Here is a 14550-nt window from a genome sequence, read left to right as displayed (position 1 = left end):
AAATACACAAACAAATCAACGACACCATTGATTTGCAGAGCCTAGACCAAGGGTCTGCTGTGTTCCCCAAACCAGGTTCAAGGCCCCTCTAAGTACTTGACAGACCACTTAACTTCAAAGCATACACTGTCCTAGTTAGATTCGTGCAGGTATCAATAGTACCCAAAATCCATCACACACACCCCCTCAACCACCAAATCAAAGTTGCACCTGCCATACTTTATACATTCCCATGTGTTTGGCAGCCTACTGAAATAAATGGGCTGTTAAAACGTAAAGTGCAAATTATGTGTTCCAGGGTGAAGCTGCTCCAAGACTGAAACCAGGACCAATAATAATCAATCCTGTCTAGCATATTTAGCAGAGTAGTGGATTTGAAACTAATAAGCACAACAGAAAGGGTTTACACACCTGTCCTACAATCCACATTTTTTGCTTTTGCAAAGATGGAGCTGCCTGTAGTGTTCTACACATTTGACTTTTCTGGGAGTGGTGGATTCCTGTGACCCCTGCTGTCTACAGAACATCAGCAGAACGCACTATGGTTCTGATTCCTCGTGTCACTACAAGACAGACTACATTTGACAAACCTGAATGTGAAGTCGCTAATGCTGCAAGAGAGCAGACTGGAGCAACATACAGAAAACCAGTAAGCCTACTGACTTTACCAGTATCTACCATTCTTTAAAAACACAAGTGAAAAATTTAGAAGTCACCATTAGCCCAACAGTTAGGTTTAAGCATGTTTAAAGTGAGCCATGAATGCATCTCAGAGGATATGGGTAACAGTTGGCTATTTTCTTCAGTTGTTTCAGAAGAGGGAGCCAAATTCTCATCACAGATGACAAATTCATGCAACACATACACAAAAAAAATATTCACATTAAGAAAACCACACCATTTATAGCAAAGCATTTTTACTGCCAAGCCAAAGTAATTGACCAGAGGGCACAAATGGAAGAACTCTGAAACTATCCAGCATGTGTCTTGCTTCATAGTACATTACCAAGCTCCAGGACATTACTACTTTGCTTGCTGAGCATGCTGTCATTTGCACAGACTCCAAGAAGCCATTAACTTTACAGTGAATAGCAGTAAAGTAAGCACCCAACCTCTGCTCAACTACAGCCAATAGCATTTATTCAGTACAGTATCAATTACTGGGAGTTAAAGTACAAGCTTGTGATCTGTGCCAACAAGACTGGTAGAAGCCTATAAAGGCAAAGTATTTCTCTACAACCATAAGACCATCTTATAACCTTCAACTACAGCTAGTTTCTCCTGCTTACACAATTTTACAGACAAGAGCAGACAGGCTGGTTTGAACATTTAAAAAACTGCTGATCTACTGGGATTTTTACACACAACCATCTCTAGGGTTGAGGGAATGGTCCAAAAGAAAATATCTAGTGAGTGGCAGTTGTGTTGACAAAAATGCCTGTCAGAATGGGCAGACTGGTTCGGAGCTACTGCAAGGCAACAGTAACAACCACTTGTGACAACCAAGATAAGCAGAATACCATCTTGGAATGCACGTTAAACCTTGAAGCAGATAGGCTGCAGCAACAGAAACCACACCAGGTGCCACTCCTGTTAGCCAACAGGAAACGGAGACTACAATTTGCACAGGCTGACCAAAATTGGAAAAACGTGGCCTGGTCTGATGAGTCAGTTGTAACATTCAGATTGCAGGGTCAAAATTTGGCTTAAATATGAAAGCGTGGACCTAGCCTACCTTGTATTAATGGTTCAGGCTGGTGGTGGTGTAATGGTGTGGGGGATATTTTCTTGGCACAAGTTGTACCTATAAAGTGGCCGATTAGTATTTAGGGCCTGTGTTGACTGACTGATTCACTTCAAGGATGTTTTGGATTCCTATTCAAGTCTATATCAATTCTAAAACCTGTCTGAAGTCAAAAGCACCCATCAACTCTAGAATTATTTCCAAAGCATTTTAACCTGATGCAGTCAAACCCAAGACCTGTTCACCCAGGTTCTAAGGGTAGTAACTAGCTCCCCTTAACTCAGATTCCAAGAACATCTCTACCAATTCAATGGTATGCCACAGCTTATAGAATGCTATAAATGAATGCAGTAAAAAAAGATGACACGAGACACTGCACTCAAGTCAAATGTTTATTTAGATGTTTATTTCTTGGACTTGAAATATTCTTCAATGACATCTTTGGCCTGGGACTCCTTGCCATAGTCCTGAAAGAATAAATAAATTCATCTTAACAGAAGAATAAAAATAGGTAAAAAAGGAAAATCATACTATAGATCAAGACTTGTAGCCATCTTCAGGGACCTTGAAAACCATAGGGTGGTCTCAAGGCTCGTACAATGGCATTGCTCTTGCCACTATAATTGACTAAACAGTAGTAAAACTATGTTCAGTTTCGCAACAGAAATAATGGCAATAAAATGAATTTGTACTAACTTAATAGAAACATGGGACCCTTCCAGCCCCATTGTATATCTAGTGCCAATACATGACCATGTGTCCATATTAGATTCACTGAACTGCAAGCTTGGAGGTCAGCTTATAAGCATGTGGTAACCCAATATAGATAATGAAGAATCTAAAATTGCAAACAGTCTCTTCATTAGAACATTAATTCACATCCTCTTGCAAATATGATTTGGCAGTGCGGTACTGTGTGCAGTACTTTCCCAGCTCAGTGCAAGACACTGCACACAAGCCAATAGAATTCTATAAAATGTCACTGAGTGACATGTCAAAGTTAATTTTAAGTGCAATGCACTGGCATCGGCACATAATTGCTCTGGTCTGACCAGGCTACACAACTCTAGGCACTGCAATGGCTGGTGTGAACAAGCCCTTACGCTTGCACTGCCTTTTGAAAACCAATCCTCCACAGCTTGTTTTTCAGAGTGCATTTGGCATGCAGCTGGAAAGAGCCACCTCTTCACTGCCTGTTAACCCTCCCTGTGCATGCAGCCTTTAAAGAACTGTCAGACAAGCCCTAGGCCAGGGGTAGGCAACCTGCAGCTCTTTAGCTGTTGTGGAACTACATTTCCCATGAGGCATTGCAACATTACAAAACTGACAGTTACAGCCATGACTTGCAGAGGCATGATGGAACTTGTAGTCTTGCAACAGCTGGAGAGCCGTAGGTTGCCCTACCACTGCCCTAGGCTAAACTACTGGGCCTTCATCCTAAACAGTTACACAAAGCTTGTCCAGATTACCTGCCATGCAGTACAAGGCAGAATACAGCTGTGCAACATGTGCTTTTAATGCTTTGTCATATGAAAGTTCAGGTTGCATGTCACATCACTCACACTGATTACGACAATGTCTGGCTGCTGTAAGCCACAAAAGTAATCAGCCAACACCAGGAGGAAGGGATCACATGTTGCTGACAGGATGAAGGCACCTAGCAGCATCAAAGCTTGCCTGGCCACCCCCCCATTCCATTGATCAGAGACGCAACTCAGTGATGCCAACAGGTAATGGCAGACTGAACATGCTTAGCAGCACCACCCTTCCATGTGGGATCAATTATAAAAAGCGGTTTATCACCCCATTAGTTAGCAAGGCTTACAAAAACCTGTTCTGCAGGGAAAATGTAAATTACTTCTACCATCAAGAAGTAAAAAGACCCACAGTCCAACTTACCTTGACAACAACACAACTGCAACCAACCACTTTGCGAGGCTTTCCTTCCCTGTCAATTTTACAGAGGCCGACCCATTCACCAAGTTTTTTGCTGTCATCAACCTAAACAAAATCCTTAGTTAATATTTTAATTACTTCAAATTGTTAAAATTAATGTCCCTTACTAGTTAGCTGCAACTCAGAAAATAAGGGTAACATTTTGGCCTTTTCCTCACAGTATTCAGTAGAGGGAGCCAAATTTTCATCATGTACAGCACAAGCTGACGTTTTCCCTGGTTACCATTTTACAGCTATTGGGACTGATTCACTAAAGTTCTTTGCAAGGTTAATTTGTATTAAATCTTCATTACAGTTCTAAGATATAAGGTTGGTTAGCACTAACCAGCAACTGAAGTGCTGCCTACATGGCTGATCCCATGTTAGCGAATATTTAGGTTTACACTTTTCCATACAAAATAAAAGCAATTTTAACATAAGCTGTTGCCTGCCCAAATGACCTTCAGCATTATAAAAATACATGCCTGATCCTGAATGGCCCAACTGCTGCACAGGAGAGGGTAGGCATCATTGAATAGGGGTTAGGTAGGGTATACCAGTCCTCCTGGTCCTTTGGCCCTTATACCCATGAAACAGCTTCAAGTGGAACTTTACCCATAACAACTTTAAATATTGTTCTTTAGCAAGAAACATTCCATGTTAATTATGCTAACAAAACTGGTGTGTTGTAATGTTTACATAGCTATACCTGCAAAAGGGGCCAGGCTAAAGTGATCTAGCAGGATTTAAATTTTCTGACTAAAGTCCTACTTTAAGTCAGCCAATATATACCTAAAGTGTGGAGGGACAAACAGAATGGAATTTTATGCCAGGGGCCATATCCAGCATTTCACTAATCACAAGTTACTTTAGAAGTCATGCATCCCTCAGTAAATAATAATGCAGGGTACAATAGTAGTTGGGGGGGAGGGGGTTGAGGCAGGAAACCAACACCTTACCTTGATCAGATTGATCTGATGCTCAGCACAAAGTGCCTCAACCAGCTTCACATACATTGGTTCATCGCAGTTGGATGCCAGTACACAAAGATGGGCTTGGCGTCTGGGGAAAATAGCACACAGTTTATGCCAATAGCTGGGCATACATATTTTCTGCATTTCTAAAGTCTTAATACAGGCTTGTCAGTTATGTTTCTCACTCATGAAAAGAGTGAAGGGGTATCCGACAATATTGAAATCATCATTCAAGCACTGGAAAACCGGATTCATGAAATCCCACTAAAAATTAGCTAGATAAAAATTTACATTTTACACAAACTGTCAGATTGCTGTCAAATGTCTGTACACAACTATGGGAATAGCAGGGGAGGTAGCAAACATTAGACTAGTTACAGAAAATGCCCAGGTAATATAGCAGTAGCAATATTACCAGTATAAAGGGCTATCAAACCATGTCAACAAAAGTCGCCCTGTAAGATTATGTACTCATTTAGCCTTTATGCAGATTTACTTGGTAATTCTCCCAGACAATCAAAAGCCCTGAGACTGACTAGGCGCCACCTTCTTGGATACAATGTCAGCAGCCCCAACTGTCACTCAAGTGAGCATTTCACCTCTCCCCTCAAAGATGTAAAGGATCCTGCACAGGATAGTCACCCCCACGAGATGACTGATATCCAAGGTAGAGGTCTGTTACTAAAAATGACTGTAAAAAAGTCAAACTTTCTAACAAGTTTAAAAGCATGCTGCAAGTGAATATGTATGAAAAAGAAAACCGGGCAGGTAAGCATTTAAGATAATTGTTTGCTTGGACAAAGACCCTGTCACCAACTAAGTATTGGGATATGGCAGAGGTCCCCCCACCTCTGGTGACAGATTTCAATGATCAGTTTAACTCAACCTCACCATCTAAAGGCCCATTAACACCTACACTTTAACGGAAATTATGAGAACTCCCCAAAAGCAAAGGTGTGAATGAGCTCTAAAGGGCTACAGAGTCCCCCTTTTTAACACTATGCAAGCAAAGAAAATCAGTGCTGAATATTAGTGATGCACAGATATACTGGCAGCCAAGAAAAGTTTATTAGCATTTTGGCGATAGAAAAATAGTGCCGATAATTGACTTAAACTCAAAATTGTATCCCATTGACTTCCACAAAAAAAAAAACATTTAAGTTTCTTTTAATTAGATATATATATATATATATATATATATATATATATATATATATATATATATATATATATATATATATATATATGTATTCATTTTATTTTTTAATTTGAGTGTTACATTCAATAAATTTTAAGTTAGCAGACTATTTTTTTTAAATTCATTTAGATTTGTGATCTTAATTAAAAAATCTATTACAATTATATATATAAAAAATATGTCGATTTAGGTTTTCGGCAAAGTGCATTATGAATTTTCAGCTTTAATCCAGAAATTGTTTCAGTGCACCACTACTGAATATTCAACTAATCAGGTTTTTCTACACAAGTGGTTCACACTACACATTACCCCACATTCAATGTATAGCATGCTAAAGACCATGGTCAATGGGCTTCCAATTAAATGCAACACGGAAAATACTTGGCATACACTAGTTTAAAACCAGTGCAGATGAACCAGGACCATCACTCAAAAGAATTTCAGTCATTTGAAATTCAAACTGAAGACAGGTAGACTTACTTGTCAAGGGCCTTGGCAGCTTCACGAATCCCACGAGCCAGGCCATCGTGTATAAGTGCGGTCTTGAGCACTTCTTGGAGAGCGGTGTTAATATCCATTACACCTCCAGCAGAAATGCTGCAAGATAATCAAACAATGCTGACTTTTTTTTTTTGAGGTGGAAGAACAATGAAACTCACAGATAAAGCTACAGTTATGTCAGATCCAGTGTCTCACTCATTGGGAGTGAAGGGGTATCCGACTTTATATAGTAACATCATTCATATACTGTAGCATGATCAGTTATCACTTCTAAAAAAATCCCACTAAACTGCCCATAACATGTATACACTGCCCAAAAAGTTGTAGCTGGCACACTTTAGTGTTCCCCATTGTTGGCATATCTACAGCCCATGTATTCTTACCTCACTTCCTGACGTGACAGTAACAAAGCACAGGAAGGGATATCCAGTGCATTGATGAGGACACAGCAACAGAAGCACCTTTGCTAGATTAGAGGGGGGCCAAAATAGTGTCCAAAGTGCGGGCCACAGATTTCCAAAGGGCAGCACCACAACAGCATACTTTCATGCTAAGGTGCAATGTGTCAAGACTACAGTATTATACAGTATTTATAAAGCACCAATGGTTCGCTCAGCGCTGTACATTACAGAGGGGGACAGAATAATACCAATACAATGCAAAACATGAGGGGATCGAGGGCCCTGCTCTTTCGAGTTTACAATCTAGGAGCCTAGATTGTAAGCTCGAAAGAGCAGGGCCCTCGAACCCCACGTGTAGTGTACTGTTACTGTCTTGTCTCATGTTCTGTCCCCCTTTGTAATGTACAGCGCTGAGCATACCCTTTGGCGCTATATAAATACTGTATAATAATAATAATAATAATAATAATAATAGGAGGGAGGGGATGGTGGCACAGGAGGAGATAGCTGTGGGGGATGGAGTGGTAGGAAGAGTGGAGGAGGTCGGCAGGTTGTGGGGTAGGCTTCCCTGAAGAGATGGGTTTTCAGGGTGCGCCTAAAGGAGAGGAGAGTAGGTGATAATCTGATGGGTTGGGGCAGGGAGTTCTAGAGGATGGGGGACACCCTGGAGAAGTCCTGGAGGCGAGCATGGGAGGAGACCAGGGAACTAGAGAGAAGGAGGTCTTGTGAGGAGCGGAGTGTGCGTGCTGGGCGGTACTTGGATATTAGGTCAGAGATGTAGTTTGGGGCAGTATGGTGGACAGCTTTGTACGTCAGTGTTAGGATTTTGAATTTGATCCGTTGCGCAATCAGAAGCCAGTGGAGGGATTGGCAGAGGGGGGTGGCGGAGATGGAGCGGTTGTAAAGGGGAATGAGTCTGGCAGCCGTATTCAGGATCGACTGAAGCGGGGATAGCCAGCGGCGAGGCAGGCCAGTGAGGAGGGAGTTGCAGTAGTCGAGTCGTGATATGATGAGGGAGTGGATGAGCTGTTTAGTGGTTTCTGGGGTTAGGAACGTGCGTATTTTGGCGATGTTGCGGAGGTGGAGTCTGCACGAGTTTGTTAAAGATTAGACTTAGGGGTGGAAGGATAGGTTGGAGTCCAGAATGACACCAAGTACTCTGGCCTGCGGGGCGGCAGGGATGGTGGCGTTGTTGGATGTGACGGAGAAGTCAATGGGGGGTGGTGTCCGGGCTGGGGGAGACAAGAAACTGTTTTGGAGAGGTTCAGTTTAAGGAAGTGGAGCGACATCCAGTCTGATATGTCGCTCAGTAGGTGTGTGATTCAGGCGGAGACCGAGGGGGTGAGGTGGGGGGTTGAGAGATAAATTTGTGTGTCGTCGGCATAGAGGTGGTAGTTGAAGCCGTGAGAGTGTATGAGTTGGCCAAGGGAGGAGGTGTAGATGGAGAAGAGAAGGGGTCCGAGGACAGAGCCTTGAGGGACCCCAACAGAGAGGGGGAGGTGGTAGCATTATAGGTAACACTGAGAGCGTTGTGACAGGTAGGATGAGAGCCAGGAGAGAGCAGAATCTGAGGCTGAGGGAGTGTAGTTTTTTGAGGAGGAGGGGGTGGTCGACTGTGTCGAAGGCCACAGAGAGGTAAAGGAGTAGGAGCACTGGATAGTGGCCATTAGCTTTGGCGGTTAACAGGTCGATGGAGAGTTTGAGTAAGGCAGTTTCGGTGGAGTGACTGTAGCCGGACTGTAGGGGATCGAGGAGGTGGTTGTTGAGGTGAGAGCATAGGCAGGTGTAGACTAGGCACTCGGAGTTTAGCTGTAAATGGGAGCAGGGAGATGGGTCTGAGGTTGTTTGGGTCACTGGGGTCCAGGGAGGGCTTTTGGGGGTGATGTGTGCATGTTTCAGAGGGGAGGGGAAAGTGCCGGAGGAGAGGGAGAGATTAAAGATGTGGGTGAGGGAGCGTAGGATGGAGGGGGAGGGAGGTCATAGGAGTTGTGAGGGGATAGGGTCGAGGGGGCAGGTGGTGAGGCGGGCATCAGAGAGGATCTTGGAGACTTCCTCGATGGTAGTAAGGACAAAGGTGCAGAGTGTTGGGGGGACTTCAGTATGAGGAATGTAGGGTGGGGTGGAAGTGGAGGTCAGAGCAGTGGTGGGGCCGTGGGAGAGGGGTGATGAGGGGGTAGTTGAGTGAGGGTGAAGGGGGTTGGAGGGAGTTTGAGCAGCGACAAAGTCCCTGCGGATTATGTCGAGGGAGTGAGGGGGTAGCTGTGTGAGAGAGGACACCGGCGAGTGCGGCTGCTGCCAGCACACAACCCTCCCCAAGCAGTGGTGACTGCAGCTACCAGCACACCGCCCTCCCCAAGCACTAGTGCCTGCAGCTACTATCAGCACACCACCCTCTCCAAGCACTAGTGCCTCTGCAACTGCTACCAGAACCCTCCCCAAGCACTAGTGCCAGCAGCCACAATAGTATATTGTCCAACAAAAACAGAAGTCGCAGCCCTGCAATACACACTTGTAGCCTTGATACTAAGAGCAGCCTGTAGAGCGGGACATCCAGTACTGAGCATACACTACACCTGGAGTCTATGTCCACCAATGCTCTGTGTGGGCAGCTCTGGGCTGACTGATGCTGGATAACCCGGGCATAGGACAGGAAGTAGTTCTACCCCCAGGACATGCTCTGACCGTCTCCGGCAAGTCTGTCCTCACTAGACCGACACCGGCCGCTCGGTATTCCTGGACACAGCCTACAAGTCAGGATCCAGACAGTGCGCCGGTCCAGTCACAGTATTAGAACACATGACTGACACTATAACCCGGGATGGAGGCACTCACCCTTCCTCGGCCATCCTCGATGTCTAATGGATGTTCGGCGTTACTCCGCTGCAATACAGACACAAACGACAAGCATTAGCAATGCCCATGGGGTGGCCGCTCTTCCTGGGCTCAGGGCGGGCGGGATGCCAGACATTTCCAACAGATTGTAACTTGCACGGTGCTTCCCTTCAGCGCCGCCATCACTTACCCAACCTGCTCCACAGCATGAAGGAAAGAGAAAGAGGCGCGCTGACGTCACTTATTTATAGAACGCCATCCACTGCTCCGCCTTTCAGCGTGAGGACAAAGAGGAGTACTGCGTACTGTAAAGGAGGCACCTTCCGCCATTTTGCTTGAGGGCTGCAAGACAGCTGCCATGATTCTTATGAGAAACAAAGTTACCCTCATATTTTTTGTGTATTGAACCTGTACAAAAGGCCTATTTCCCCTGTACAGATCATTAGTAAGACCTCGTCTGGAATTTGCAGTTTAGTTTTGGGCACCAATAAAAAGAACATTTGGGTACTGGAGAAAGTACAGAGAAGGGCAACCAAACTGATAAGAGGCATGGAGGAGATCAGCTATGAGGAAAAATTAAAGGAAATTAATTTATTCTCTCTTGATAAAAGGATATTAAGTGGGGATATGATCTCCATGTATAATACTTAAGGGGGGGATATAATCTCCATGTATAATACGTAAGGGGGGATATGATCTCCATGTATAATACGTAAAGGGGGATATGATCTCCATGTATAATACGTAAGGGGGGATATGATCTCCATGTATAACACGTAAGGGGGGATATGATCTCCATGTATAATACGTAAGGGGGGATATGATCTCCATGTATATTACGTAAGGGGGGATATGATCTCCATGTATAATACGTAAGGGGGGATATGATCACCATGTATAATACGTAAGGGGGGATATGATCTCCATGTATAATACGTAAGGGGGATATGATCTCCATGTATAATACGTAAGGGGGGATATGATCTCCATGTATAATACGTAAGGGGGGATATGATCTCCATGTATAATACGTAAGGGGGGATATGATCTCCATATAGTTCTGGCTAGCTCAGTGGATTGCTTTAAAAAAAGGCCTGGATTATGTCCTAGATACAGAGAATATAACTGGATACTAACATTGATAGGTAAAGTTGATTTAGGGAATAGTCGATTGCTTCTTGGGGGATCAGGAAGGAGTTTTTTTCCCTGCAGGAGCAAATTTGATCATGCTTTGCTGGGATCTTATGCCTTCATCTGGATCAATTGTGGGTATAGGATTATAAATTTTTATTTATGGTTGAACTTGATGGACTTTTGGCTTTTTTTGGCCAGACAAACTATGTAACTATATAAAGGCAATTATGGAGGATATTAATATAAAATCCCATTAAAATGATAAGCTGGCATGCTGATTAAAGTGGTAGTAATTTTCTTAAAGAACAACAAAAAAAAGCCCAACTGCAATTTAATGTTATAATGTGCTAATATGCACCACATGCTAGCACATTATGGTATAGTTACCTTAAACTGAAGCCCTCCAGTGGCATGCTGTCACTGCTGCCAGGGGTTCCATCTTCACCCGGTCTTCCATCCGAGTTCGCGGGCTTCAGCTGTATGAATGGCCAAGTCACAATGATGTGGTCAGGAGTCACGGTCATGACCATGGCACAGAACTCTGAAGGGATGACACAGGTATGCCATCCCTTCAGAGCACATGCGCCATTGACGTCACCAGCTGCATCCCATGTGAATATCTCCTAAAATTTAGCAGATATTCACTGTACCTACAGTTATGCCTTATTATAGACTTATCTGTAGGTTCAAGTTAAAGTGTAACTTTACTCATAACAATTGATAAAAATAATGTTTCTTAGCAAGGAACATACATTCCACATTAAAGTGGTACTAAACCCACAATAGTAAAATAAGTCTGTATATGCAGTAAAGCATGCTTTTTATACTGACCGTGGAACCTAAGGGTGCCTGTAAGGGTGGCATCCTTTTATGACAAACCAATTTATGGGGTATTGTTCTCATTGACTCTCAATAAATTGGTTTTAGCAGGGGTTCCCTCAGACATCAAAACTATCTCAGGAAAGAGAGTTGAGAAAGAATGATCTATAGCAGGGGTCTCCAAACTTTTCAGTACAAGGGCAGTATTGTACACTGCTCAAAAAAAATAATAATAAAAGAAAACTTTTTAATCAAAGTATTGCATCAAGTTAATTAAACTCCTGGGATATTGATCTGGTCAGCTAAGTAGCAGAGGGGGTTCTTAATCAGTTTCAGCTGCCTTGGTGTTATTGAAATTAACAACAGGTGTACTAGATGGGCAACAATGAGACAGCCCCCAAAACAGGAATGGTTTTACAGGTGGAGGCCACTGACATTTTTTTCCCTACTTATCTTTTATTATTCCTTTTCACTAGTTTTGCATTTGGCTAGAGTCAGAGTCACTACTGATAGCATGAGGTGATACCTAGACCCTACAGAGGTTGCACAGGCAGTCCAACTCCTCCAGGATGGCACATCAATACGTGCCACTGCCAGAAGGTTTGCTTTGTCTCCCAGCACAGTCTCAAGAACATGAGAGAGATTCCAGGAGACAGGCAGTTACTCTAGGAGAGCTGGACAGGGCCGTAGAAGGTCCTTAACCCATCAGCAGGACAGGTATCTGCTCATTTGTGCAAGAAGGAATAGGATGAGCACTGCCAGAGCCTACAAAATAACCTCCAGCAGGCCACTGGTGTGAATGTCTCTGAAAAAACAATCTGTCAGGGATCTGTGTTTCTGCCGCGATGCGCCAGGTGGCGCATGCGCAGAACACCGATGCACCCTAGCCAGCGAGCAGCGGGACCTGGGCGATCGCGATGGCCGCGCTTGCGCACTCGAGATCATGGACACGCGCCTGGCACCAATGACAGCACAGGGCGGGCTATTTAAACAGGACAGGAGGTATGTCAAATTGCCGTTTGGTCTTATTTGCTCTGTTCCTGACATCTAATCCTGTGTATATTCCGTTGCCGACCTCTGCATTGTTCATGACCCTGCTGATTGTCTCCTGCTTAACCCCTGGCTTGCCTGACCATCCTTCTGCCTGATCCTCTGTACCGCGCTGCCTGCTAGTTACTGAACCCGTCTTGTGACCCTGATCATTCTCTGCCTACTTCTCCGGTACCTCGCTGCCCGCACGTTGCTGACCTGGCCTTCCTGACAACGCCTCACGTTACCCAGACGATCCATCCATCCATCCCGCACGGGTCGTTCCCTGTTACCAGGTCTGCCAGCCTCTTCACGTCAGACTCCTTTCCCCGCACACCTCTGACGGTGCTCTCTACCATTGCCGGACATACTCAGGGGTCGCAACCTGGTCTCAGTCTGCTCCAAGTCCATCCCCACTATTAGGGGCCCTGGTGAATAAGCAGATTAGAACTTAGACCCTGCGCCCTGAGGAACCCCGTGCTGTGGGCTGCTAGAGACGCCACCAGGCGGTTCGTGACAGTACCAAATGGCCAGATGTCGGAGCCTGGAAGAGGACCATCCCCATTGGAGGATATATGCCAGCACCTGGCGACACTAACCCAGGCAGTAAAGACGCTGCAGGAGGGTTATACCCACTTGGAGGGACGGATTCAGACATTGACTACTTCTGCCCCTGCACTCCAAGACTCGGGTCCCTCATCGTCGGCCGGAAGCCTCCCGGAAACTCCTGCCGGAGCCGCGGCCTCTATGCCCATACCGGAACCTCGAGTACCCACACCAGAGCGGTTTAATGGGAACTGCACTAAGTTTAGGGCCTTCCGCAATGCCTGCCAACCTTACTTCAGTCTGCAGCCAAGGACATTTTCCACGGAATCCGTGAAGGTGGGATTTGTCATTTCACTGCTGCAGGACGAACCCCAGGCCTGGGCCCACCGGTTACTGGAGACCCATCAACCACAACTGGAGTCGGTTTCAACCTTCTTTGAAGCGATGGCACTTCTTTATGATGACCCACAGTGAACAGCTTCAGCCGAATCAGCCCTACAAACACTCAGGGTCGTAGGACGGCCGAGGAGTATGCGGCAAAGTTCAGGCGTTGGATGGGGGATACGCAGTGGAATGACGCGGCCCTGCGCCATCAGTTCCGCATAGGTTTATCCGAGCCATTAAAGGACGAACTAGCCAGGGTGGGCATACCAGCCACATTAGAAGACCTCATCACTCTGGCCATCCAGATTGACCGACGGTTGCGGGAATGCAGGATGGAAAGATCCGGCCAGGGTCAGAGGCCTACATGGGTGTTACCCCGTGTCCCAGTGCAGGCCGCTTTGCCTACTGGGAATCGCTACCTGGAGACAGCAGACGCGCCTGAACCTATGCAAGTGGGGTTAACTTGTCCCTCATTAACGTTCGAGGAACGACAGAGACACGGGCTCAACAATCTGTGCCGGTACTGTGGGGAAGCGGGCCACATGGTACGTTCCTGCCCAGTAAAATTGGGTAAGTGTGCATCTGTTTTTTCTGCCACATCTTCCACTGCCATTAATAGTTCTAGTTACGTAGCAGTACCTGTCTCGTTCCAGCTTCCCGGAAGGACCGTGTCAGCGACCGCAATCGTTGATTCCGGGGCCTGTAGCTGCTTTGTAGATCTAGGGTTTGCAGCACAGTATCAGATTCCCCTACAAACCAAGGAATGTGGATTAAACATCTTTCTGGCCAACGGGTCCCGAATCAAATCGGGAGTGGTAGACTGGGAGACCGCACCTCTCTGTGTTACAGTGAAGGGGCACCATCAAGAGTTCCTTCGTTTGGATGCCATCGCATCTCCTCTGTTTCCAATTATTCTGGGGCTTCCTTGGTTACGGGCACACGACCCCCAGATTAATTGGAAGACCGGGACCCTCCAGTTCAGCTCCCCATACTGTTAGGAGCACTGCTGTCCCCAGGCGCCTTTGGCTCCACGGTCTCTGTTATGCTTAGACA

General features: G+C 45.4%; 1 protein-coding gene and 4 non-coding genes across 5 annotated transcripts; all 5 read right to left on the bottom strand.

Moving 5' to 3' along the window:
- Window positions 1–763: 763 nt before the first annotated feature.
- Window positions 764–846, bottom strand: LOC149462870 (small nucleolar RNA SNORD100). Its single transcript, XR_016312573.1, has one exon. It is a non-coding gene; the product is annotated as a small nucleolar RNA SNORD100 (small nucleolar RNA).
- A 1277-nt stretch (window positions 847–2123) lies between these two features.
- Window positions 2124–9881, bottom strand: RPS12 (ribosomal protein S12). Its single transcript, XM_089676181.1, has 6 exons — window positions 9776–9881; window positions 9586–9633; window positions 6332–6448; window positions 4639–4741; window positions 3644–3745; window positions 2124–2211 (listed from the first exon to the last, which is right to left on the bottom strand). Exons 2-6 carry the CDS (start codon window positions 9597–9599, stop codon window positions 2149–2151), a joined length of 399 nt encoding a protein of 132 aa, XP_089532307.1. The 5' UTR covers window positions 9600–9633; window positions 9776–9881; the 3' UTR covers window positions 2124–2148.
- LOC149462869 (small nucleolar RNA SNORD100) lies at window positions 3814–3898 on the bottom strand. The gene has a single exon (XR_016312572.1). It is a non-coding gene; the product is annotated as a small nucleolar RNA SNORD100 (small nucleolar RNA).
- LOC149462868 (small nucleolar RNA SNORD101) lies at window positions 4817–4889 on the bottom strand. The gene has a single exon (XR_016312570.1). It is a non-coding gene; the product is annotated as a small nucleolar RNA SNORD101 (small nucleolar RNA).
- LOC149462867 (small nucleolar RNA SNORD101) lies at window positions 6525–6597 on the bottom strand. The gene has a single exon (XR_016312571.1). It is a non-coding gene; the product is annotated as a small nucleolar RNA SNORD101 (small nucleolar RNA).
- Window positions 9882–14550: the final 4669 nt, after the last annotated feature.

Source organism: Staurois parvus, unplaced genomic scaffold, assembly GCF_062004578.1.
Source record: "Staurois parvus isolate SC_StPar_1 unplaced genomic scaffold, SC_StPar_1.0 ptg000165l, whole genome shotgun sequence".
NCBI lineage: Eukaryota > Metazoa > Chordata > Amphibia > Anura > Ranidae > Staurois > Staurois parvus.
Note: the sequence above shows the minus strand (reverse complement) of the source record. Positions and strands in the feature narration are given on the sequence as shown.

What these genes read in the sequence shown, in the direction of transcription:
- RPS12 (XM_089676181.1), bottom strand. An exon ending in GCTGCCAAGGCCCTTGACAA is followed by an intron (nt 4,742 to 6,331) that starts GTAAGTCTACCT and finishes TATTTTCCCCAG; the next exon opens with ACGCCAAGCCCATCTTTGTG. An exon ending in GCAGTTGTGTTGTTGTCAAG is followed by an intron (nt 2,212 to 3,643) that starts GTAAGTTGGACT and finishes TTATTCTTTCAG; the next exon opens with GACTATGGCAAGGAGTCCCA.